Source organism: Melospiza melodia, chromosome 30 (genome assembly GCF_035770615.1).
Source record: "Melospiza melodia melodia isolate bMelMel2 chromosome 30, bMelMel2.pri, whole genome shotgun sequence".
NCBI classification, from domain to species: Eukaryota; Metazoa; Chordata; class Aves; order Passeriformes; family Passerellidae; genus Melospiza; species Melospiza melodia.
Window position 1 is genome coordinate 1,080,919 of NC_086223.1, and position 22,095 is coordinate 1,103,013.

The 22,095-nt window shown below is 64.8% G+C and overlaps 1 protein-coding gene across 1 annotated transcript; it reads right to left on the minus strand.

Annotated features, from left to right (window-relative positions):
- Positions 1–998: 998 nt before the first annotated feature.
- Positions 999–21,536, minus strand: COL1A1 (collagen type I alpha 1 chain). Its single transcript, XM_063179053.1, has 47 exons — positions 21,286–21,536; positions 19,411–19,605; positions 19,254–19,288; positions 19,116–19,151; positions 18,192–18,299; positions 18,052–18,120; positions 16,888–16,932; positions 16,598–16,651; positions 16,372–16,425; positions 16,200–16,253; positions 16,039–16,092; positions 15,881–15,934; positions 15,736–15,780; positions 15,424–15,477; positions 15,274–15,318; positions 15,074–15,127; positions 14,769–14,867; positions 14,636–14,680; positions 14,455–14,553; positions 14,208–14,261; positions 14,009–14,116; positions 13,314–13,367; positions 13,029–13,127; positions 12,815–12,868; positions 12,625–12,723; positions 12,468–12,521; positions 11,606–11,659; positions 11,449–11,502; positions 11,289–11,342; positions 10,914–10,958; positions 10,725–10,823; positions 10,504–10,611; positions 9,358–9,465; positions 9,215–9,268; positions 9,033–9,086; positions 8,819–8,926; positions 8,668–8,721; positions 8,284–8,337; positions 7,419–7,580; positions 7,195–7,302; positions 6,992–7,099; positions 6,659–6,712; positions 6,490–6,558; positions 4,118–4,400; positions 3,239–3,429; positions 2,916–3,158; positions 999–2,845 (listed from the first exon to the last, which is right to left on the minus strand). Exons 1-47 carry the CDS (start codon positions 21,365–21,367, stop codon positions 2,699–2,701), a joined length of 4,014 nt encoding a protein of 1,337 aa, XP_063035123.1. The 5' UTR covers positions 21,368–21,536; the 3' UTR covers positions 999–2,698.
- Between the last annotated feature and the right edge of the window lie 559 nt (positions 21,537–22,095).

A 22,095-nucleotide genomic window follows, 5' to 3' on the forward strand; every position in this document is an offset into this window, starting at 1 on the left:
ATGGGGGGCAATGAGGGGCAGGGATGGGGGGCAATGAGGGGCAGGGATGGGGGGCAATGAGGGGCAGGAGTGGAGGGCAATGAGGGGCAGGGATGGGGGGCAGTGAGGGGCAGGGATGGGGGGCACTGAGGGGCAGGAATGGGGGGCAGTGATGGGCAGGATTGGGGGGCAATGAGGGGCAGAGTTGGGGGGCAATGAGGGGCAGGAGTGGGGGGCAGTGGTGGGCAGAGATGGGGGGCAGTGAGGGGCAGGGATGGGGGGCAATGAAGGCCAGAGTTGGGGGGCAACGAGGGGCAGGGATGGGGGGCAATGATGGGCAGGGATGGGGGCAATGAGGGGCAGGGATGGGGGGCAGTGGTGGGCAGGAGTGGGGGGCAATGAAGGCCAGAGTTGGGGGGCAATGAGGGGCAGGGATGGGGGGCAGAGATGGAGGGCGATGAGGGGCAGGAGTGGGGGGCAGTGATGGGCAGGGATGGGGGGCACTGAGGGGCAGGGATGGGGGGCAATGAGGGGCAGGGATGGGGGGCACTGAGGGGCAGGGATGGGCTCATAGCGGGGCACCCCCACACCGGGCCAGCCCCTCACCCCTCTGCCCCAATTTTGGGGGGGGGTCTCTTTGTGCCCACCCCCTCCCCAGCTCTCCCTTTCAGGGCTCGCTCTGATCTGAGCCCCCTCAATGTCCCCAGCCCTTCCTCCCCTCCCTATCTGGGGACACAGACCCCTCCCCAGTGAGGGTCCCTGCCCCCCCCAGCCCATCCCAACCCCCTCCCCTTCCTTCCTCCCCCCCCCCCATCCCGGGCTGGGGGGGCTGGGACAGGAGGAGGAGGAGGAAGAGGAGGAGGAGGAGGGAGGACGGGCAAGGAGCGGAGCGCAGAACTCGCCGGGAGCAGAGCGGGATCGGACGGGACGAGAGCGGGATCGGGGAGGAGGAGTTCCCAACATCGCCCATCAGGACACCCCCCCCGAGCCCCCCGAGAGCAGCAGAGAGCAGCCCGAGGTTGGTTGGATCATTTCACATGCCTTTATTTCAGCAGTCAGAGAAAGAAAAAAAAAAATAAAAATAATAATATCCATTTTCGAAAAAAAAAAAAAAAAAAAAAAAAGAAAATTAAGAAAACCCCCAAACCGCTTTAAAATTATTAATTACTTAATTAATTAGTTATTATTATAATACATTATACAAAGTAGGTACAAAACCCGGGGAAATGCCAGAGCTGGGCTTGGCAAAGGGAGTGGGTTCGTGGCCCTCCGTGCCCGGGGAGGATGCAGGGATGGATGGATGATGGATGGAAGGATGGATGGATGATGGATGGAAGGATGGATGGATGGATGGATGGAAAAAAGCTGCTGGAAGATGAGAGCAGAGCTGAAGTTCCACCTGCTCGACCTGGAAAATCGATTTATTCCTTTTTCCCTCGGAATTCGGTGCCTCTTGTTCTGCGGGATTTGCTGGTGGGGTGTCGGAGGTGGAGGTGAGGGGAGGGAATAGCACCTTTGGAAAATTCCCCAGTGGAGCTGAGCAGCAAAAAACAGGAGGGAAATAAAGCATAAAATAGAGGGGAATTAAAACAGAGCAAGCTGAGACCTCTTTGGAGGTTGTAGCACCAGGCGGTCCCGGGGTTGGGTGTTCCGGGGCCAAAATTAAAGAGAATATTTAAAAATAATAATTAAAAAAAAAAAACGAACCAAAAACCAGGATAAAAATCCCGAGGGAAAAAAACCTCCAAAGGAAAAATCAAAATGAGAGAACAACAGAGCAACCAAAGAGAAAAAAGGGGGGGAATATGATGGGGGGAAATTAGCACCTTTGCTCTGAACCTGGCAGGAAAGTCCCGGCACGGCTGAAAAGCTCCAAACGAAGCTAAATAAAAACAAAAAGAACCCCAAAATTCAGACTCAAAAAGACAATGAAACACCCCGAGAGTGGTGAGGTAGCCATCCGGACAGGGGCGTCAGCGCAGGGCCGGAGCTGCTCCGTGGCTTGGGAGTGAATTGGTTTTGCTGCCTGAATAAAAATAAAATGAACAACAAACAACGGACAAAACAAAACAAAACAGGAAAAAAAAAAAAACACGATAAAAAATAACCAGAACAAAAGGAAATCGAGAGAACTCAAAATCAGCATTATCCAAATAAAAAATAAAGAGGAGAGGGGAGAGAAAGAGGGAAAACAAGGGAGAAAAAGCAAATTATAGCCAGGAGTTCAACATCTTCCTCGCAGCAAAAATTAAAATTCTAATGAGATGCAAGAAGCAAAGGGGCTGGCGGGGAGGGGGCCTGGGGGTCCCGGGGGGCTCGGGGACCCTTTGGGGAGCTGAGCTTTGCCATCTCCGGGGCTGAGGAATGAGGGGGGGCAAGCAAGCGAACCCACTTCCTGGTGATTTTGTTTGAAAAAGTCATTTATTTGGTTTTTTTAGTATCTTTTAGGGGGGGTTGAATGCTTTTTTTTTTTTTTTTTTTTTTTTTTTTGAGAGGGTTTTTGAGGTTTTTCCTCTTACGGCAACGCAACCGGAGTTGTTTTAGAGACGCTGGATAGAAACCGACACAAATTCAAAAAAAGTCCATGTGAAATTTTCTCCTTTTTTTTTTTTTGGGTTTTTTTTTTTTTGGCAGGTTTTTTTTTTTTTGGTGTTTTTTTTATTATTATTTTTATCATTATTATTATTACTCTCTCCTGTCACGCGTGGGGCGTCCGGGGTTACAAGAAGCAGACGGGGCCGATGTCGATGCCGAATTCCTGGTCCGGAGCGCCGACGTCCATAGGAGCCAAATCGATGATGGGCAGGCGCGAGGTCTTCGTCGTCTTGTACTCGATGACTGTCTTGCCCCAGGCGCCCGTGTGACTCTGTGGGGACACCGCGGTCACTCCCCGTCCCCAGCGTGTCCCCGACGCCACCGCCATCCCCGTCACTCACCGTGCAGCCGTCCTCGGTGACGCCGTAGGTGAAGCGGCTGTTGCCCTCGGCGCGGATCTCGATCTCGTTGGCGCCCTGCAGCAGCAAGGCCTTCTTCAGGTTGCCGCTGGCCTGGTCCATGTAGGCCACGCTGTTCTTGCAGTGGTAGGTGACGTTCTGCGAGGCCTCGGTGGCCATGAGGCGCAGGAAGGTCAGCTGGATGGCCACGTCGGCCGGGTCGGAGCCCTCGCCGCCGTACTCGAACTGCGCGAGGGGACGTCGGTCACAACGGAACCCTTCCGGGCTCCTCGTCCCCTCCACCCCCTGGTGGCCCCCGAGCCCACCTGGAAGCCGTCGCTCATGGCCTCGCCGAACCAGACGTGTTTCTTCTCCTTGGGGTTCTTGCTGAGGTACCAGTTCTTGCGGGCGACGGACGCCTGCGTCGGGTACACGCACGTCTCGCCCGTCTCCATGTTGCAGAAGACCTTGATGGCGTCCAGGTTGCAGCCTTGGTTGGGGTCGATCCAGTACTCGCCTGAGGGGACAGAGACAGGTCAGCAGAGGGGCAGGGAGGGTGGTGGGGACAGGGACAGGCAGGGGATGGGACGGAGGAACAGCCGTGAGGGAACAGGGGAAGGACAGCCAGGGAGATGGGGGAGAGGAACAACCAGCAGGGATGAAGGATGAAGGTGAGGAACAGCCCCAGGAGATGGAGAATGGAGCTGAGGAGCAGCCAGAGAGATGGAACAGGTGAGGAACAACCAGGGGGGATGGAACAGGTGAGGAACAACCAGGGGGGATGGAGCAGGTGAGGAACAACCAGGTAATGGAGGTGAGGAGAATCCAGGAGAGAACAGGTGAGGAAGAGCCAGGAGGGCTGAAGGATGAGGATGAGGAACAGCCACAGGAGATGGAGAATGGAGGTGAAGAGCAGAGGATGGAAGGATGGGTGAGGACAGGGGCTGGGGGATGCTGAGGATGAAGGGAGGAAGGAGGAGGATGAGGAGCGGCCCTGGGAGATGAGGAAGGAGGTGAGGAAGGCAAAGGAGGGAGCTGGGGGTGGAGCAGGAAAAGAGGAAGAAGAGGGGGAGAAACAGGAGAGGGACAGGAGGAGGATGGAGGGGAGGGCACACAGGAGAGACAGGACAGAAGGACAGAGCTGAGGAGCAGCAGAGGGGACGGGGACGCAGTGACAGCCCGGAGGGGACCGCGGGGACACCCACCGCTCTTCCAGTCGCCGTGGCACATCTTGAGGTCACGGCAGGTGCGGGCGGGGTTCTTGCGGGTGCCCTCGGGGCTGCGGATGTTCTCGATCTGCTGGCTCAGGCTCTTGAGGGTGGTGTCCACCTCCAGGTCGCGGTCGCGCATCACGTTGGCGTCGTCGGCCCGGTAGTAGCGGCCGCCGTCGTGCGCCTTCTCCTGGGGCGGCTGCGGCAGGAAGCTGAAGTCGAAGCCGCCGCTGGGAGGGCCGGGAGGACCGGGGGGCCCGGGGGGGCCGGGGGGACCCTGCGGGAGGAGGAGAGGAGGAGGATGGTGACGGAAGAGCGGGCGCTGGAGGCGGGCGGCGACGGGAGGGTTCGGTTGGGTTCGGGACGTACGACGGGACCGACGTCGCCGGTGCGGCCGCGGGGGCCGGGGGGACCGATGGGGCCGGGCAGCCCGTTCAGACCGTCCTTGCCGGCAGCACCAGCGGAGCCAGGGGGACCCTGTGGGGTGGGAGAGAAGAGTGAGCGTGGTGGTGCAAAGCCGGCAGAGCCTCCAGCCCCGACCCCAAACCCTGCAGGAATCCCAATGGCCATGGGGACCCAGCAGAGCCTCCAACCAATATCCCAAACCCTGCAGGAATCCCAATGGCCGTGGGGACCTGGCAGAGCCTCCAGCCCCAACCCCAATCCCTGCAGGAATCCCAATGGCCGTGGAGACCCAGCAGAACCTCCAACCAATACCCCAAACCCTGCAGGAATCCCAATGGCTGTGGGGACCCAGCAGAGCCTCCAGCCCCGACCCCAAACCCTGCAGGAATCCCAATGGCCATGGGGACCTGGCAGAGCCTCCAACCAATATCCCAAACCCTACAGGAATCCCAATGGCCATGGGGACCCAGCAGAGCCTCCAACCAATACCCCAAACCCTGCAGGAATCCCAATGGCTGTGGGGACCCAGCAGAGCCTCCAGCCCCGACCCCAAACCCTGCAGGAATCCCAATGGCCATGGGGACCTGGCAGAGCCTCCAACCAATATCCCAAACCCTACAGGAATCCCAATGGCCATGGGGACCCAGCAGAGCCTCCAACCAATACCCCAAACCCTGCAGGAATCCCAATGGCCATGGGGACCTGGCAGAGCCTCCAGCCCCGACCCCAAACCCTGCAGGAATCCCATGGGGACCCCCCTGCCCTCCCCACGGTGTCACAGCCGTGTCCAGATGTCACAGCTCATCCCAGGACTCACTCGGGGACCGGCGGGACCAGAAGCACCAGAAGGACCTTGTTCACCAGGAGAGCCCTGCGGCAGTGGAGGAGGAAGAAGAAGAGGCCACATCAGAGGTGACATCAGAGGTGACATCAGCAGCCCGTGCTGTCCCCAGGACGTGTGGCAGGGTCACCGTCACCCCGCAGGACTTACGGGAGGACCAGGTGGGCCCTGGAGACCGGAGAAGCCTCTGTGACCCTTCATGCCTCTGTCACCCTGTTCACCGGTTTCACCTTTGTCACCACGGGGACCTTGGGGACCCTGCAGGAGGAGGAAGAGGAGGAGGAAGATGAGTTGAGTGCAGCGCTGGCCAATCGCTGTCCCCACGCCTGTGGGCACACAGAGGCACCGAGGGGGACGGAGCAGAGCAGAGCATCACTTACAGCAGGACCACGAGCACCAGCAGGACCAGGGGGGCCAGCGGGACCTTGGGGACCCTGGCACAGGAGAGAAGGGGACAGGTTAGAGCACCCTGCACCTCCTGCTGCTGCCTTGGGGCAGAACCACCCTGAGAGGCTTGGGGACCCCGAGGGGGCAGTGACACCTCTGAGATCCCTTTGCAGGGTGGTGGTGGCACCTCTGAGATCCCTTTGCAGGGTGGTGGTGGCATCTCTGAGATCACCCATTGCAGGGTGGTGGTGACACCTCTGAAATCCCTTTGCAGGGTGGTGGTGGCACCTCTGAGATCACCCATTGCAGGGTGGTGGTGGCACCTCTGAAATCCCTTTGCAGGGTGGTGGTGGCACCTCTGAAGTCACCCATTGCAGGGTGGTGGTGGCACCTCTGAGATCACCCATTGCAGGGTGGTGGTGGCACCTCTGAGATCACCCATTGCAGGGTGGTGGTGACACCTCTGAGATCACCCATTGCAGGGTGGTGGTGGCACCTCTGAGATCACCCATTGCAGGGTGGTGGTGACACCTCTGAGATCACCCATTGCAGGGTGGTGGTGACACCTCTGCCTGCCAGGGAAGCTCCTAGCAGCATCAGGAGCTGAGCCCGGGGCCAGACCCCAGAGCTGGGTCCTTTCTGGGTGTCCTGGGGCCGGGGGGTGCCAGGGGGCTCCGGGCAGAGCATCACTTACGGTCTCACCGCGATCTCCGTTCTTGCCAGCAGGGCCGACGGGGCCGGGGGCACCGGGGGCACCGGGAGCACCAGGGGGGCCGGCGGGGCCGGTCTCGCCACGATCACCCTGCGAGGAGGAGGAGGAGGAGGAAGAGGAGGAAGAGGAGAGGTCAGTGCGGGCCAGCACAACCCCATCACCCCTCCCACACCCCTCAGAGCCCACTCACCTTGGGACCAGCAGCACCGTCACGGCCGGGGGCACCTTCAGCACCGGGGGCACCCTATGGGGGGCAGAGACCCTCGTTAGGGTGGGGGGCTCACGGGAGGTCCAACCGCCCCCCATCAGCACCGGGGGGTCTCACAGCCCCCCATCAGCACCGGGGGGTCTCACAGCCCCCCATCAGCACATCCTCAGCACGGGGGGGATCTCACAGCCCCCCATCAGCACATCCTCAGCACCGGGGGGTCTCACAGCCCCCCATCAGCACGGGGGGGATCTCACAGCCCCCCATCAGCACGGGGTCCGTGCCCCCAGCCCCACGGTGACCATGGGTGCTCACCTCACGTCCAGCTTCTCCAGGGGGTCCAGCCAGGCCAGGGGGGCCCATGGGGCCGGGGGGGCCGCGCTCACCGGGAGAGCCGGAGGGGCCTTGTTTGCCGGGTTCACCCTGCGGGGGGACACAGCTGGGGCTCAGACGCTGTCACAGAGCCACCCCGGGGGGGTGACAGAGCCTGCGGGTCCCCGGAGCCCCCCGATACTCACGGAGGGGCCGGGCAGCCCAGGGAAGCCTCGCTCGCCTCTCTGGCCGGGCAGACCGACCACACCGCGCTGGCCGGCGATACCTTGGGGTCCGGGAGTGCCGGGAGCGCCCTGCGGGGACAAACGGCGCCTCAGCGGGGACAGCCCCGGTGTCACCTCCCCGTCCCCGCGGAGGGGACAGCGAGAGGCGGCGACGAGCACAGAGATCCGGGCAGGGGGGGACTCACGATGGGACCGTCAGCACCGGGGGCTCCTTTCTCGCCGGGGGGACCGGGGGGCCCGGCGGGTCCCGGCTCTCCGGGGCGGCCGGCGGGGCCGGTCTCACCGCGGGGTCCTTTGCCGCCCTCCTTGCCGGCGGGGCCGGGCGGGCCGGGCAGGCCGATGTTACCCTGCACGGGGCGGGGGAGGCGGCGCCGTCAGGCCGGGACCCCCTCGCTGCCAGCTGAAGGGCGGCCAGGGCTGTCCCGGGGCCAAGTGGGACAGGGCGGCCACGTGCAGCACCGGGACGGTGCCCAGCGCCTCCCGTCCATGTCCCCAGCGCCTCCTGTCCCCTGTCCCCAGTGCCTCCTGTCCCCAGTGCTTCCCATCCCCATGTCCCCAGTGCCTCTTACCCTGTGTCCCCAGGGCTTCCCATCCCCATGTCCCCAGTGCCTCCTGTCCCCATGTCCCCAGTGCCTCCTGTCCCCACTGCCTCTCGTCCCATGTCCCCAGTGCTTCCCATCCCCATGTCCCCAGTGCCTCCTGTCCCCTGACCCCATTGCCTCCTGTCCCCATGTCCCCAGGGCTTCCTATCCCCATGTCCCCAGTGCTTCCTGTCCCCATTTCCCCAGTGGCTCCTGTCCCCAGTGGCTCCTGTCCCCATGTCCCCAGTACCTCATGTCCTGTGTCTCCAGAGCCTCCTGTCTCCACCCCTCCTGTCCCCAGCACCTCCTGTCACCATGTCCCCAGTGCCTCCCCTCCCCATGTCCCCAGTGCCTCTTACCCTGTGTCCCCAGTGCCTCCCGTCCCCATGTCCCCAGTACCTCCTGTCCCCAGTTCGTCCCCTCCCCTGTCCCCATCCCCAGCCCCCCATCTCCCCCCAGGGGTACTCACAGAGGGGCCGGGGGGTCCAACTCTTCCAGCAGCACCAGGGAAACCAGTAGCACCCTGGGAGGGAGCAGAGCTGCGTCAGTGGGGCTGGACCCCGAGGGCCAGGGGTCCAGGGGAACCCCAGGGCTGGTGGGCAGAGCAGAGCCCACCCGGGGGGCTGATTCGGGGGGGTGTAAAGGCGACCCCCCAAATTGTAAAGGGGTGTTGTAAAGGCAGCGCCCCACTCTGGTGCCATCCCCAGAAGGTTTTGGGGGCGCAGGGCTGGGGGTGCCCCACGGTGTGGGGGGAGCAGAGGCAGAATTAAAGCCCCTCGGGGCTGTTCCCACCCCCGGGGGTGCCCCCAAACTCCCCCAACGCCCCCAAACTCCCCACAGGACCGGTACTCACAGGGGGTCCAGCGCTGCCGCGAGCACCTTTGGGACCGGGAGCACCAACAGCACCCTGGGCGGGAGGAAGAGGAGGAAGAGGAGGAGGAGAGGGGTGAGCTGAGCCGCGGGGCCGCAGCCCGGGCTCTGGGGGGCTCAGGGGGGGCACTCACAGCAGGTCCAGGAGCACCAGTGGGGCCAGCAGGGCCGGGGGGACCGGCGTCACCCTTGGCTCCAGCATCCCCAGTTTCACCTTTAGCACCAGGCTGGCCGTCAGCGCCCTGAGGGGGGGGGACACGGGGACAGGGTGAGCCCGGGGGGCTCAGAGCCACCCTGGGGGGGGCAGCATGGACCCCCGGGCTGGGGGGGGTGGTCTGTCACACTTACAGGGGGGCCAGCAAATCCAGCAGGACCGGGAGGGCCGGGCTCGCCGCGGTCACCCTGCAGGAGAGGGGAGGGAACGGCGTGAGACGGGATGGGGACACGGCCACCAGGGCCACCAGGGCCACCGGGGCCACCAGGGCCACCGAGGAGTGGCAGGGCCATCGCCGAGCGTGGGGGACACTCACGGGAGCACCACGGGCACCAGTGGGACCAGCAGGGCCGGGGGGACCGGCTTCACCCTGGAGACAAGAGAGGAAAGGGATCAGGGCTGTGGAGAGGGGGTGGCAGCGAGGGCCTGGACACGGCTGTCCCTGCGGGATGTCCCCACCTTGTCACCAGGAGCACCAGCAGGGCCGGGGGGGCCGATGGGACCGGTCAGGCCTCGGAGACCGTCCTTGCCAGGAGCACCATCAGCACCTTTGGGACCGGGGTCACCCTGAGGGAGGGACAAAGGGGAGTTACGGGGACAGGTCCTGGGGGGGTCACCCCTCTCTGCACTGAGACATCCCCGGTTCTTCATCCTCCCTGGGATGGGCTGGGACCATCCTCATCCTCCTCCTCCTCACAAGAGCTGGGCTCTCAGAGAGGGATTGTCCCCATGGGGTGGGGACAGAGGTGGCACAGAGCATCCCCTGCTCCAAGGGATGGGGACAGAGGTGGCACAGAGCATTTCCTGCTCCAATGGATGGGGACAGAGGTGGCACAGAGCATCCCCTGCCCCAAGGGATGGGGACAGAGGTGGCACAGAGCATTTTCTGCCCCAGTGGATGGGGACAGACGTGGCACAGAGCATCCCCTGCTCTAAGGAATGGGGACAGAGGTGGCACAGAGCATCCCCTGCCCCAAGGGATGGGGACAGAGGTGGCACAGAGCATCCCCTGCCCCAATGGATGGGGACAGAGGTGGCACAGAGCATCCCCTGCTCCAAGGGATGGGGACAGAGGTGGCACAGAGCATCCCCTGCCCCACGATATGGGGACAGAGGTGGCACAGAGCATCCCTTGCCCCAATGGATGGGGACAGAGGTGGCACAGAGCATCCCCTGCCCCAATGGATGGGGACAGAGGTGGCACAGAGCATCCCTTGCCCCAGTGGATGGGGACAGAGGTGGCACAGAGCATCCCCTGCCCCACGATATGGGGACAGAGGTGGCACAGAGCATCCCCTGCCCCAGTGGATGGGGACAGAGGTGGCACAGAGCATCCCCTGCCCCAGTGGATGGGGACAGAGGTGGCACAGAGCATCCCTTGCCCCACGGGATGGGGACAGAGGTGGCACAGAGCATCCCTTGCCCCAGTGGATGGGGACAGAAGTGGCACAGAGCATCCCTTGCCCAGGACACTGCTGCCCACCGGCCTCAGCTCAGGGCACACCCAGCCCCAAGGGGAAGCTGAGGGGGCACAGGGGTGGTGGGGAGCAGGTCACCGAGGGGCACAGCAGGCTTTGGGCACACGAGGGCTCTGGGGACACGCACTCTGTCACCCTTGGCGCCTGGCAGGCCGGCAGCACCGCGCTCTCCGGGCATTCCCTGCAGACCGGGGGGGCCCTGGTTCCCGGGGGCTCCGGGAGCTCCAGCATCGCCCTGCGGGGAGGCAGAGGGGGATTAGCGACATCCGGGCCCAGCAAACCCAGCCCGGCCGCCCCCCGGCTGTGCCCCACGGGCCGGGCACAGCGCCACGCCCGGCTGGCACCTACCTTAGCACCATCGTTACCGGGAGCGCCGTTAGCGCCGCGGGGACCTTGGGGACCGGGGGGACCTTGGACACCGCGCTCTCCGGGGAATCCTCTCTCACCCTGGGGAGGTGGCACAGGGCAGGCCCATCAGGGGCTGTGCGGGGCATTTTGGGGTGCCCAGGCTTGGGGGCAGATGGGGGTTCAGCTTACCCTGGCACCGGCGGGACCGGGGGCTCCAGCGTCTCCGGGCACACCCTGAGAGGGAGGGACAGGGTGACAAGTTAGAGGCGAACGAGTGGCACCAGGGACCGGCAGAGGGGGTGGCCCAGGAGTCCCTCATTCCCTGGGCAGGGCTGGCGCTCCCATTGCTGCCATGGAGCACCTGGGGGTGCCCTGGGGGGACCCCAGCAGCAGCAGCAGCCCCAGTGTGATGGGGACAGGGGCGATGGGGAGGGGACAGGGACGATGGGGATGGGACAGGGGCGATGGGGAGAGGACAGGGGCGATGGGGATGGGACAGGGACGATGGGGATGGGACAGGGACGATGGGGAGGGGACAGGAGGGTCCCCAGTGCCCACACTCACCTGCTCACCAGGCTTGCCAGCCTCACCAGGGGGACCAGCGGGGCCGGGCAGACCCTGGGGAGGAAGAAGAGGAGCCGTGAGCCACCACGGAGGGGACAATGGCAGTGCCACCCGTGCTCTGGGTGCTTCGTCCCCCTGCCGGGGAGGGGACAGCCCTCACCTGGAAGCCGGGAGCACCAGCGGGACCTTGTTCACCTCGTTCTCCAGCGGGACCCTGGGGGACACAGCACGGCCATGGAGGGGCGCCGGTGGCTCCCGAGGCCCCGGGCCGGGGGCCGGGCGTGGCCGGGGGTGGCCGCGGGCCGGGGGATACTCACGGTGGGGCCGGGGGGACCTTGGGCACCGGTTTCACCGTCTTTGCCAGCGGGGCCCTGGGGAGGAGGGAGAGGAGGGAGCTCAGAGCGAGCCGAGAGCCTGGGCGGGGGCCGCGGGATCCTTCGAAGGCCGGGAGACACCGCGGAGAGCTGCCCGGGCCGGGAGCCCGAACACCGGGACAGGACCCCAAACACCGGGCCGGGACCCCAAACACCGGGCCGGGATCCCGAACACCGGGCCGGGATCCCAAACACCGGGCCGGGATCCCTAACACCGGGCCGGGATCCCGAACACCGGGCAGGGATCCCAAACACCGGGCTGAGATCCCGAACACCGGGCAGGGATCCCAAACACCGGGCAGGGATCCTGAACACCTCATCCCGCCACGGCCTCGGGCCCCCCGGAGCCTGCCCTGGCTGCCGGAGCCCTCACCCCGCATTCACAGCTCATTCCCACCCCATTCACACCCCACAACCCCATTTCACCCCAGCGAGCTGGTCCGTGCCAGGCCGGCCCTCTCTGTCACCCTGTCATGGGGTGATGCTCCTTGTCACCCTCTCTGTCACCCTGTCATGGGGTGATGCTCCTTGTCACCCTCTCTGTCACCCTGTCATGGGGTGACGATCCTTGTCACCCTCTCTGTCACCCTGTCATGGGGTGACGCTCCTTGTCACTCTCCTTGTCACCCTCCCTTCCACCCCACACCACTGTGACCCTCTCTGTCACCCTCCCTGTCACACTATCATGGGGTGATGCTCCCTGTCACCTTCCCTGTCACCCTCCCTGCCACCCCACCCCACTGTGACCCTCTCTGTCACCTCTCACCCTCCCTTGTCACCCCCCTCCCGGACACCCCACACTCACCACAGCTCCGGGGGGACCGGGAGCTCCTCTCTCGCCGGGTTTGCCGGGTTCGCCCTAAAACCAGAGCGGGATGAGCCCGTGGTGACACCGGGCACGGGGACAGGTCCCAGGTGTGTCCCCGGAGGGCAGGGCGGCCTCGGGGATGGGTGGCACTCACCGCAGCACCTTTGGGACCGGGGAATCCCATCACGCCGGCCTGGCCTCGGGCTCCGGGGGGGCCGGGGGGGCCGGGCCGCCCGTCTTGTCCAGCGGGACCCTGTCGGGAGGAGCCAGAGCTGCTTTAGCCGGGCCCTGGAGAGCCGGGGCGGGAGGGGACAGCGGCGGGGACAGCGGCGGGGACAACTTACAGGAGGGCCGGTCTTGCCGTCGGGACCGGGGCTGCCGGGGCTTCCAGTGAGACCCTGCGGGGAGCGGGAGCGGGGTCAGGAGCTCAGCACCGCCAGGGGATGCTCCGGACAACGGGAGCGTCCTGGAGAGCGGCTCCGGCACAGAGAGCGGGACAGCCGTGCGGCCGTGCTGGTCACGGTGCCACCGTGCCACCGTGTCACCGTGCCACCTCACCTTGGCACCGGGCAGTCCGGGTTCCCCGGGGCGTCCAGCTTCACCGGGAGATCCTTTGGGGCCGACGGGGCCGGGGGAGCCGCGCTCGCCGGGGGGACCCTGCGGAGGGGGGACAGGGGTGACCCAGGGAAGGGACAGCGCCCGGGGACGGCACAGAGCCGTGTCCCCGCGGGTGGCGGCCACTCGGAGCCGCCGCGGCCACTGTGCGGGCACGGGTGACAGCGGGCAGAGTCCCCAGGGCCACGCTGAGGCCACTTTGTCCCACAGAGGGACGCGGACACCCACCTTGGGACCGGCGATGCCATCGGCGCCAGGGAAACCGCGGCTGCCAGGAGCGCCCTGAGTGAGGGGGACACGGCAGGGTCAGTGCGGGGACACGGGGGGACATCGGGGGGCCAGGGGAGGAGGGACATGGCCACCAGCGGCAGCGGCATGAAGGGGCCGGGGGTGGCACCACGGGGTCCCCAAACACGCAGGGGGTTCACGTTGGACACAGGGGGTGGGGACAGGGACATGGTAGGGGTGGGGACAGAGACATGGTGGGGATGGGGACGGGGACATGGCAGGGATGGGGACGGGAACATGGCAGGGATGGGGACAGGGACATGGTAGGGGTGGGGACAGGGACATGGCGGGGACGGGGACAGGAACACGGCAGGGATGGGGACAAGGACAGAGACATGGTAAGGGTGGGGACAGGGACATGGCGGGGATGGGGACAGGGACATGGTAAGGGTGGGGACAGGGACATGGCAGGGATGGGGACAGGGATGGGGACACGGCAGGGATGGGGACAGGGACATGGCAGGGGTGGGGACAGGGACATGGTAGGAGTGGGGACAGGGACATGGTAGGGATGGGGACAGGGACATGGCAGGGATGGGGACAGGGACATGGCGGGGACGGGGACGGGGACATGGCGGGGACGGGGACAGGGACAGAGACATGGTAAGGGTGGGGACAGGGACGTCGCTACTCACACGCTCGCCAGCAGGGCCGGGCAGCCCAGCGGGGCCGGGCTCACCACGGGCTCCTCTCTTTCCTTCTTCTCCAGCGGGGCCGGGGGGACCTTGGACACCAGCGGGACCCTGGGGAAGGACGCGGAGGGATGAAGACCCCCGGGATGGGTCGGGGCCAGCAGGGCCCGCGCCCCCAGGGACACATCGGGGGGTCACTCACGGGTTCGCCTTTGGCACCGGTGTCACCCTTGTTGCCTGGAGCGCCGGGCTCGCCCTGCAGGGGAGAGAGGAGAGGAAAGGGTTAACGGCGGATCGAGGAGCAGAGGGACCCTCGGGGGGACAAGGGCGCGGCATCTGCCACCCCCTGTGCCACCCGGGCCTGGCACGGACCGGGGACACCTCGGAGGCAGCTCCAGGAAGGGATCGCAGCCCGCGGGGAGCCCCCGGAGGAGCCCGGGGATACTCACGGTGTTACCCTTGGGGCCGGGGGCGCCGCTGGGACCCTGCGGGCCGGAGGGACCGCGGGCACCGGGGAAGCCGGGAGCGCCAGCGATGCCGGGAGCGCCCTGCAAGAGGCGCACGGGGCCGTGAGGGAGCGGCACGGCCCTCCCTGCCCCGCGCGGGAGGGGACGCGAGAGGGACACTCACGGTGGCGCCCTTGGCTCCGGGTTGGCCGTCAGCACCGGGGTTGCCCTGCGGAGAGAAGGAGGAAGAGGAGGGTCACGGCGGGGCTGGCGGCGCGCGAGGCCGAAGGACAGGGGAGCCCGCGGGGGTCACTCACGGCGGGACCGGCGGCGCCAGCAGGGCCGGGGGGACCGGGCTCACCGCGAGCACCCTGGGGACCTTCGCTGCCACGAGCTCCTTGGGGACCGGTCTCACCCTGGGGAGGGAGAGGAGGAGGAGGAGGAAGAGCAGTGAGCGCCGGGGCTGATTCCATCCGCGGCGACACAGCCGGGACAGGCGCCCAGGGGACGTCCCCACGGGTGCCACTGTGCCAGGCGGTGCCAGCCTGGATGCTCCAGGACCCCTCCCCTGCCCAGCGCTCCCCCAGCCCCTCCCAGCCCCCCAGAACCGGGCAGGCCCTACCTTAGCACCGGCGGCACCGGGGAAGCCAGGGGGACCAGCGGGACCAGTTGGACCCTAAAGGGGAGAGAGGGCTCGGCTCAGAGGGGGATCCCAGCCCAAGGGGACCCCCAGAGCCCCCCTGGCTCCCGGCCAAGGGTCCCCATGGGGCAGCAGGGCGGGATCCCCTCCCCAGGAGGGTCCGTGGGGTCGGGGGTACTCACGGGGGGACCGGCAGCGCCGGGAGCGCCGTCATTGCCACGAGCGCCCTGCGGAGAGGGGACAGCGTCAGTGACAGCCGCGGGTGGCACCGGTGACCTCCAGAGCCCCGTGCCCGCGCAGGGGTGTCAGCCCTGCCCATCCCGGATACTCACAGCGGGGCCAGACGGGCCGGGACGGCCTCTCTCGCCGGGAAGACCACGAGGACCCTGAGAGGGGACAAGGACACGTTCAGGACACGTTCAGGACACGTTCAGGACACGTTTGTGTCACCTGCACGGACGCTTCTCCCTTTCTGAGCCTCCTCCCATCCCTGTGCCCCCGCTGTGACATTTCCAAGGGGTTGAAGCCCTCCCACCCCATTCCCTGTGGATCCCTGAGGAGGAGCTGTGTCCCCACCAGGTGTCACCCCAATCCTTGTCCCCTGTTGGCCAGAACCCCCCTGACCCCCCCGGTGCAGCACTCACCATCTGCCCAGGAGCTCCGTTCTCTCCAGGGCTGCCGGGCTCTCCCTAGGGAGGAAGGAAGGAGGGAAGGACACCGTGAGGGAGCTGCTCTGAAGTGACACGGTGACATTGCCAGGACAGCGGTGACGCTGCCACCACTCCTCACCTTGGGGCCAGCAGGTCCAGGCTCACCCTTGGCACCATCCAGACCACTGAAACCCTGGAGGGCAGCACAGAGAAGGGGTGGGGGGTCAGGAGGGGACCCTGCTTGGAGTCAGGGGTCCTTTGTCCCCTGAGTGTCACCAGCACGGGGAGGGGACTCACTCTGTGTCCCTTCATGCCTGGCAGGCCGGCGGTTCCGGGCAGACCCCGAGCACCCTGGGGGAGACAGGAGGTGGTGATGGAGGCGCTGGGGGGGCTGTCCCCACACCACAGTGCCCTGTCCCCAACGGGGGGACATCTGGGGGTGTCCCCGTGTGTCTCACCTGAGGGCCGGGGGGACCCCGCTCTCCGGGGCGGCCAGGCTTGCCAGCTTCACCCTGAGGACAAGGACACGGCCGTGGTGGCACGTCCCCAAGCCAGGCAGCTCCTGCTCACCTTGGGGGGGGGATGGCAGGGCCACCAAAGTGGGGGGGACCCCAAGGACAGGACACTTACGTCATCTCCGTTCTTGCCAGGGGGGCCAGCGGGACCTCGGGGGCCCATGGGACCCTAGGAGAGAGGCAGGGCAGGGGTCAGGTGACAGCTGCCCCCCGTCACCCACAGGCAGTGCCAGGCCCTGCCAACCCCTCTGCCATGGATCCCAGAGCAGGGACAGTGTCCCCACAGCCAGGGCTGGCAGTGTCCCCATCCCCAGGGGACATCAGCAGGTGACAGCACTCACAGAAGCACCAGGCTCTCCAGGTTCACCAGGGGGACCTTGGAAACCTTGAGGACCCTGTGGAGAAAAAATAAAGGGTGAAAAGATGGGTCAGAAAGTGAGGAGTTTGGGCCTGGATCCCCCAGTGGCAGCGGTGGTGTCCCCCCGTGTGGTGGCACCAGGGCTGTGTCCCCACGCGCTTCTGTGGCTGTCACGAAGGGTGTGACACCCTCTGACCTGTCCCCCCACCACCCAGAGGGGCCCTGGGGGCTGTTTGTCCCCCAACCCAAATGGAAGGAAGAGGTGACACTCACGGGAGCACCGGGAGGGCCGGGGAGACCACGGGGACCAGCTGGGCCCTGGGGAGAAGAGAAAGTGTCAGCAGAGGTGCCTTGTCACCCTGGCCCTGTCCCCACCACCAGCCATCCCCCGTCCCCACCACCAGCCATCCCCTGTCCCCACCACCAGCCATCCCCTGTCCCTATCACCGACCATCCCCTGTCCCCACCACCAGCCATCCCCTGTCCCCATCACCAGCCATCCCCTGTCCTCACCACCAGCCATCCCCTGTCCCCATCACCAGCCATCCCATTGCCACCCCCTCCCTGTCCCCATTGCCACCCTATCCCACTCTGCTCCTTGTCCCCAACACCGACCTTGGCCTGTCACCATTGCCACCCCATCCCTGCCCCTTTTGCCATGTCCCCATTGCCCCTATTGCCATGTCCCCATTGCCATGTTCCCATTGTCCCCATTGCCATGTTCCCATTGTCCCTATTGCCATTGTCCCTATTGCCCGTCCCCACTGCCACCCCAACGTCGTGTCCATCTCTGTTCCCACCTGCACTCATTCCTTGTCCCCATTGCCACCCCATCCCTGTCCCCATCACCAACCTGTCCCTGACTCTGTCCCTGTCCCAATCCCCACACATTCCCTGTCTCTGCTGTCACCCCATCTCTGTCCCCATCCCTGTCCCTGTTCCAATCCCTGTCTCTGCTGTCACCCATCCCTGTCCCTGACTCTGTCCCTGTCCCAATCCCCACACATTCCCTGGCTCTGTGGTCACCCCATCCTTGTCCCCATCCCTGTCCCTGTCCCCACACATTCCCTGGCTCTGCTGTCACCCCATCCCTGTCCCCATCCCTGTCCCCATCCCTGTCCCCATCCCTGTCTCTACTGTCCCCATCCCTGTCCCCATCCCTGTCTCTGCTGTCACCCATCCCTGTCCCCATCCTTGTCCCCATCCCTGTCTCTGCTGTCACCCATCCCTGTCCCCATCCCTGTCCCCATCCCTGCCGTGTCCAGGTGCTCAGTGACATCACCGGCACAGGGAGCGCTCCTGTCCTGTCCCCTCGCCCAGCTGCCCCTGGTGTCCCTGATGTCCCTGATGTCCCCAGTGTCCCTGATGTCCCCGATGTCCCCAGTGTCCCCGATGTCCCCAGTGTCCCTGATGTCCCCAGTGTCCCCGATGTCTCACCATGGGCCCGGGCACGGCCATGCCTCCGGCCTTCTCGTCGTATCCGTAGGACATCTGGGGAGCGAAGTTCTGCGGGAGGGAGAGCGGGGGGTGAGCGGGGCAGGGACCCCCGGGGGAGGGGGGGCTGCGCCACCAGGGACCCCCCCACACTCACCCCGCCGAGGCCGGGGGGGGCCGGGAGGGCCGGGGGGGCCGGGCAGGCCGGGCTGGCCGGGGATTCCATCTCTGCCGGGGGGGCCGGGCAGTCCCTGCCGAGAGAAGAGAGCGTGAGACCGGGGGAAATTGGGGTGAGACCCGGGGGGAAAATGGGGTGAGACCCGGGGGGAAATTGGGGTGAGACCCGGGGGGAAATTGGGGTGAGACCCGGGGGGAAAATGGGGTGAGATCAGGGGGAAATTGGGGTGAGACTGGGGGGAAAATGGGGTGAGACCCAGGGGGAAATTGGGGTGAGACTGGGGGGAAATGGGGTGAGACTGGGGGGAAATTGGGGTGAGACCCAGGGGGAAATTGGGGTGAGACTGGGGGGAAATCGGGGTGAGATCAGGGGGAAATTGGGGTGAGACTCGGGGGGATATTGGGGTGAGACCAGGGGGAAATTGGGGTGAGATCAGGGGGAAAATGGGGTGACCTCCAACAGGATGGGGGTGATCCCCTGTGGGATGGGGATGAGCCTCTGTGGGGGATTGGGGTGAACCCCAGCAGGACTGGGGTGAGCCCCAGTGGGGATTGGGGGCAGTCCCAGTGGGATGAGAGTGATGCCAGCAGGATCGGGGTGAGCCCAGCAGGATCGGGGTGAGTCCCAGAGGGATTGGGGTGAGCTCCATTAGGACTGGGGTGAGCCCCTGTGGGGGATTGGGGTGACCCCCAGTGGGGAATTAGGGTGAGCCCAGTGGGATTGAGGTGAATCCCAGCAGGATTGGGGTGACCCCAGTAGGATTGGGGTGACCCCAGCAGGATTGGGGTGAGCTCCATGGGATTGGGGTGAGCTCCATGGGATTGGGGGGACACCCAGCAGGACTGGGGTCCCTGCAGAGCAGGGGGCTCCGAGGGGGGCGCACACCCACCCTGTCTCCTTTGGGGCCGGGGTCTCCTTTAGGACCCTGTGGAGCAGAGACAGAACAGGTTAGAAAAGGGGGGCTCCAAATACGGGGGTGGGATTGTGATTAAATTTGTGGGGCTGCGTTTTGGGGGGGTGCCCTTACCTCTACTCCAGCATTTTCTGGGTAGGCAGGGGAGGCTGTGGGGGGAAAAAGGGGGTTCAGAGCAGCTCAGCATCACCCACCCCACACCCAGACAACCCGGGCTGGGGGACCCCGAGCCCGCCGCTCCCCGAGGTGGGGGGGGCAGATGTCGCGATACCGTCGGTGTCGGGACAGATGGGGCAGCACTCTCCGAAGGGGATCTCGGCGTTGGGGCAGTCGGAGGTGTCCTCGCAGATCACCTCGTCGCACAGGATGTTGCCGCTGTCGCAGACGCAGATCTGGCACGGTTCTGGCTTCCACACGTCCTTGTCGTTGTACGTGAGCCCATCCTGGATGCAGCTCCCGGTTTGGACTGCGACGGGACGGGAAGCGTCAGGAGGGGCGGCCCGGAGCTCCCCCCGCTCCCCTCACCCCCTCGCCGCGCTTCTCCCTTCATCTGGTTCTCATCAGCGCGCCGGGTGACACAGGAAAAGCTCCACAATAAACTCTTCCCACATCGGCTGGAATTTAAACAAAAAAATCCCCGCAGCCGCTCGCTCGGGCCGGCCGGGCCAAGGCAAACACCCCGCCGAGGATGGGGTGATGGGGTGGGGGGGTCCCCGGCAGCAGCCGCGGGTTTGGGGGGGCGCGGATGGGACGGGACGGGCGGGCCCCCGAGTTTGGGGTGAAATTGGATCCGGGCGGAACGGGGCTGGATGGGGCCAGATGGGATCGGGAAGGGGAGCGGAGGCGGGCGGGGGCTGCGGGGAGAGGGAGGGGAGGGAAGGGAAGGGCGAGCGGCCAGGCCTGGGGGTGGCCCCACGGTGGGGAAGGGTCTTGGCGTGGGGAGGGGCTGCGTCAGCTCATGGAACACCCCCCATGTTAAAAAAAAAAATTAAAAAAAATTAAAAAAAAAAAAAAGCAAAGAATAAAAAAGGGGCAAAAAAATGCAAAGAAAAAAAAAACGTAAAAAATATGTAAAAAAAAAAAGGGGGGGGCAAAGGATGTAAAAAAAAAAAAAAAAGAGGGAAAAAAAAGATGTAAAAAAAACCGTGGGGAAAACAGGATGTAAAAAAAGGGGGGGGAAAATGATGTAAAAAAAGGGAAAAAATGTAAAAAAAAAAAAAAAGGATGTTAAAAAAAAGAGGCAAATGGAAATTGCAAAATTCTTCTGGGGAAGGAAAAAAAAAAAAGAGAAAGGCGAAATGGGAATGGGGAAGGCAAAATGAAGAATGGGAAATGCAGGACGGGGAATGGGGAATGGAGAATGGGAAATGCTGGATGGGCATTGTCAGTGCAGAATGCATAATGATGATAGTAATAATAAACAATAGTAATAATTAAAAATGGATTTAAGAAAAACGGCAAAAAAATACCAAAAAAGGAAAAAAAAAATGGGCGAAAAGCGCTGGGCGCTCTGGGTCCCCCCGAGTGCCCCTGGCACAGGTGGCAGCGGGCACGGCGGCCGTGGCGTGGCACGGGGGGGTGACCCCGGCCGTGCCCCCGGCCCGCGCCGCTGGCAGCCCCCGCTGCCCCGGCTGCCGAAACATTTTGCTTATGAATCATCCGAGACTTTTCTAATTCTTTCCTGATGGCTTTCGCAGATCCCGGGGCTGGGCCCCCCCCTCTCCCTCCTCTTCTCCCCCCTCTTGTCTCTCCCGCGCTCTTTCCCCCCTTTCCTTTCCCTTCCCGGCCTCCTCCTCCTCCTCCTCCTCCTCCCCTTCGTCCCGTCTCCCTCCTTCCCCGCCGGCTCCTCTCCACCCTTCCTTCCCTCCCCGCTCTTGGCAGGGCGCCCCGACTCCTCACCCCCCAGAGCCCCCTAAACCCCTTTTCCCCCAACCCCAAATCCCCCCGGTCCTCTTCTCTATTTTTTTCCTCATTTTTCCCCCTCTTTTCCTTATTTCGCCCCCAATTCCTCTCTCCGCTCCGCACGCCCACCCCGAGCTGCTCCTCGCCCAGCCCAGGGCAGCCGGGCCGGGTGCCCCCGGAGGCGGTGCCAGCCCCAGAGCCGCGTCCCGAGGGGTGAGGGCATCACCCAGCGCCCGCTACTCACTGTCTTCCTCTCCTTGCCCGCGGGCGAGTAGGACAGTCGCTGCTATCAACAGCAGCGACCGAGAATCCACAAAGCTGAACATGTCTAAATATTAGACATGTAGACTCTTTGGGGTCTCTTTTTTGTTCTTAGCTTGGGGTCATACGGGGCCGACGCAACCCTGGAGCTCCAAATCCAGACCCCAGCAGAAAGTTCCTACTGCCCTTTGCCCACTTGTGCGCCGGCCCTTTTATACGGTGCGCGGCGGCGGGGAGGAGGGACCCGGAGCGAGCAGCGGCTCCTGGACGGGCCCCTCGGCCAATCAGAGGCACCCAGCGAGTCGGGGGGCACCCCCTGACCCCCCCACCCCACCCTTGGGGCCGTGTGGCCGCGCACACGCAAACACGGGCGGGCACACGCACACGCGGGCGGGCACACGCACACACGGCCGGGGTCGGGGTTAGGGGGGGTTTGGGGTGCGGGGGGGTTGTGATTTTGGGGGGGTTCTGCACGCTCGGAGGTGTCTGCGGGCATGGCGGGGTGGGGACGGGCGATGTGGCACGTGGCACTTTGGGGACCCCGGTGCCACGCGATGCTGGGAGTGTCAGCAGGGCCCTGCCATCCCCACAGCTGGGGCACCCCAAAACACACCCAGGGCTCCCATCGGGGACCCCCCAACAGCCACTCCCAGAGCTGGGGCACCCCAAAACACACCCAGGGCCCTGCCACCCACCCCCAGAGCTGGGGCACCCCAAAACACACCCAGGGCTCCCATCGGGGACCCCCCAACAGCCACTCCCAGAGCTGGGGCACCCCAAAACCCATCCAGGG

What these genes read in the sequence shown, in the direction of transcription:
- COL1A1 (XM_063179053.1), bottom strand. Translation starts at nt 21,367, where the DNA reads ATGTTCAGCTTTGTGGATTCTCGGTCGCTGCTGTTGATAGCAGCGACT. An exon ending in CCGGCCCCAAGGGTAACACC is followed by an intron (nt 14,262 to 14,454) that starts GTGAGTATCCCC and finishes TCTCCCCTGCAG; the next exon opens with GGCGAGCCCGGCGCTCCAGG. An exon ending in ACGGTGCTGCTGGTCCCAAG is followed by an intron (nt 6,559 to 6,658) that starts GTGAGTGGGCTC and finishes TCCTCCTCGCAG; the next exon opens with GGTGATCGTGGCGAGACCGG.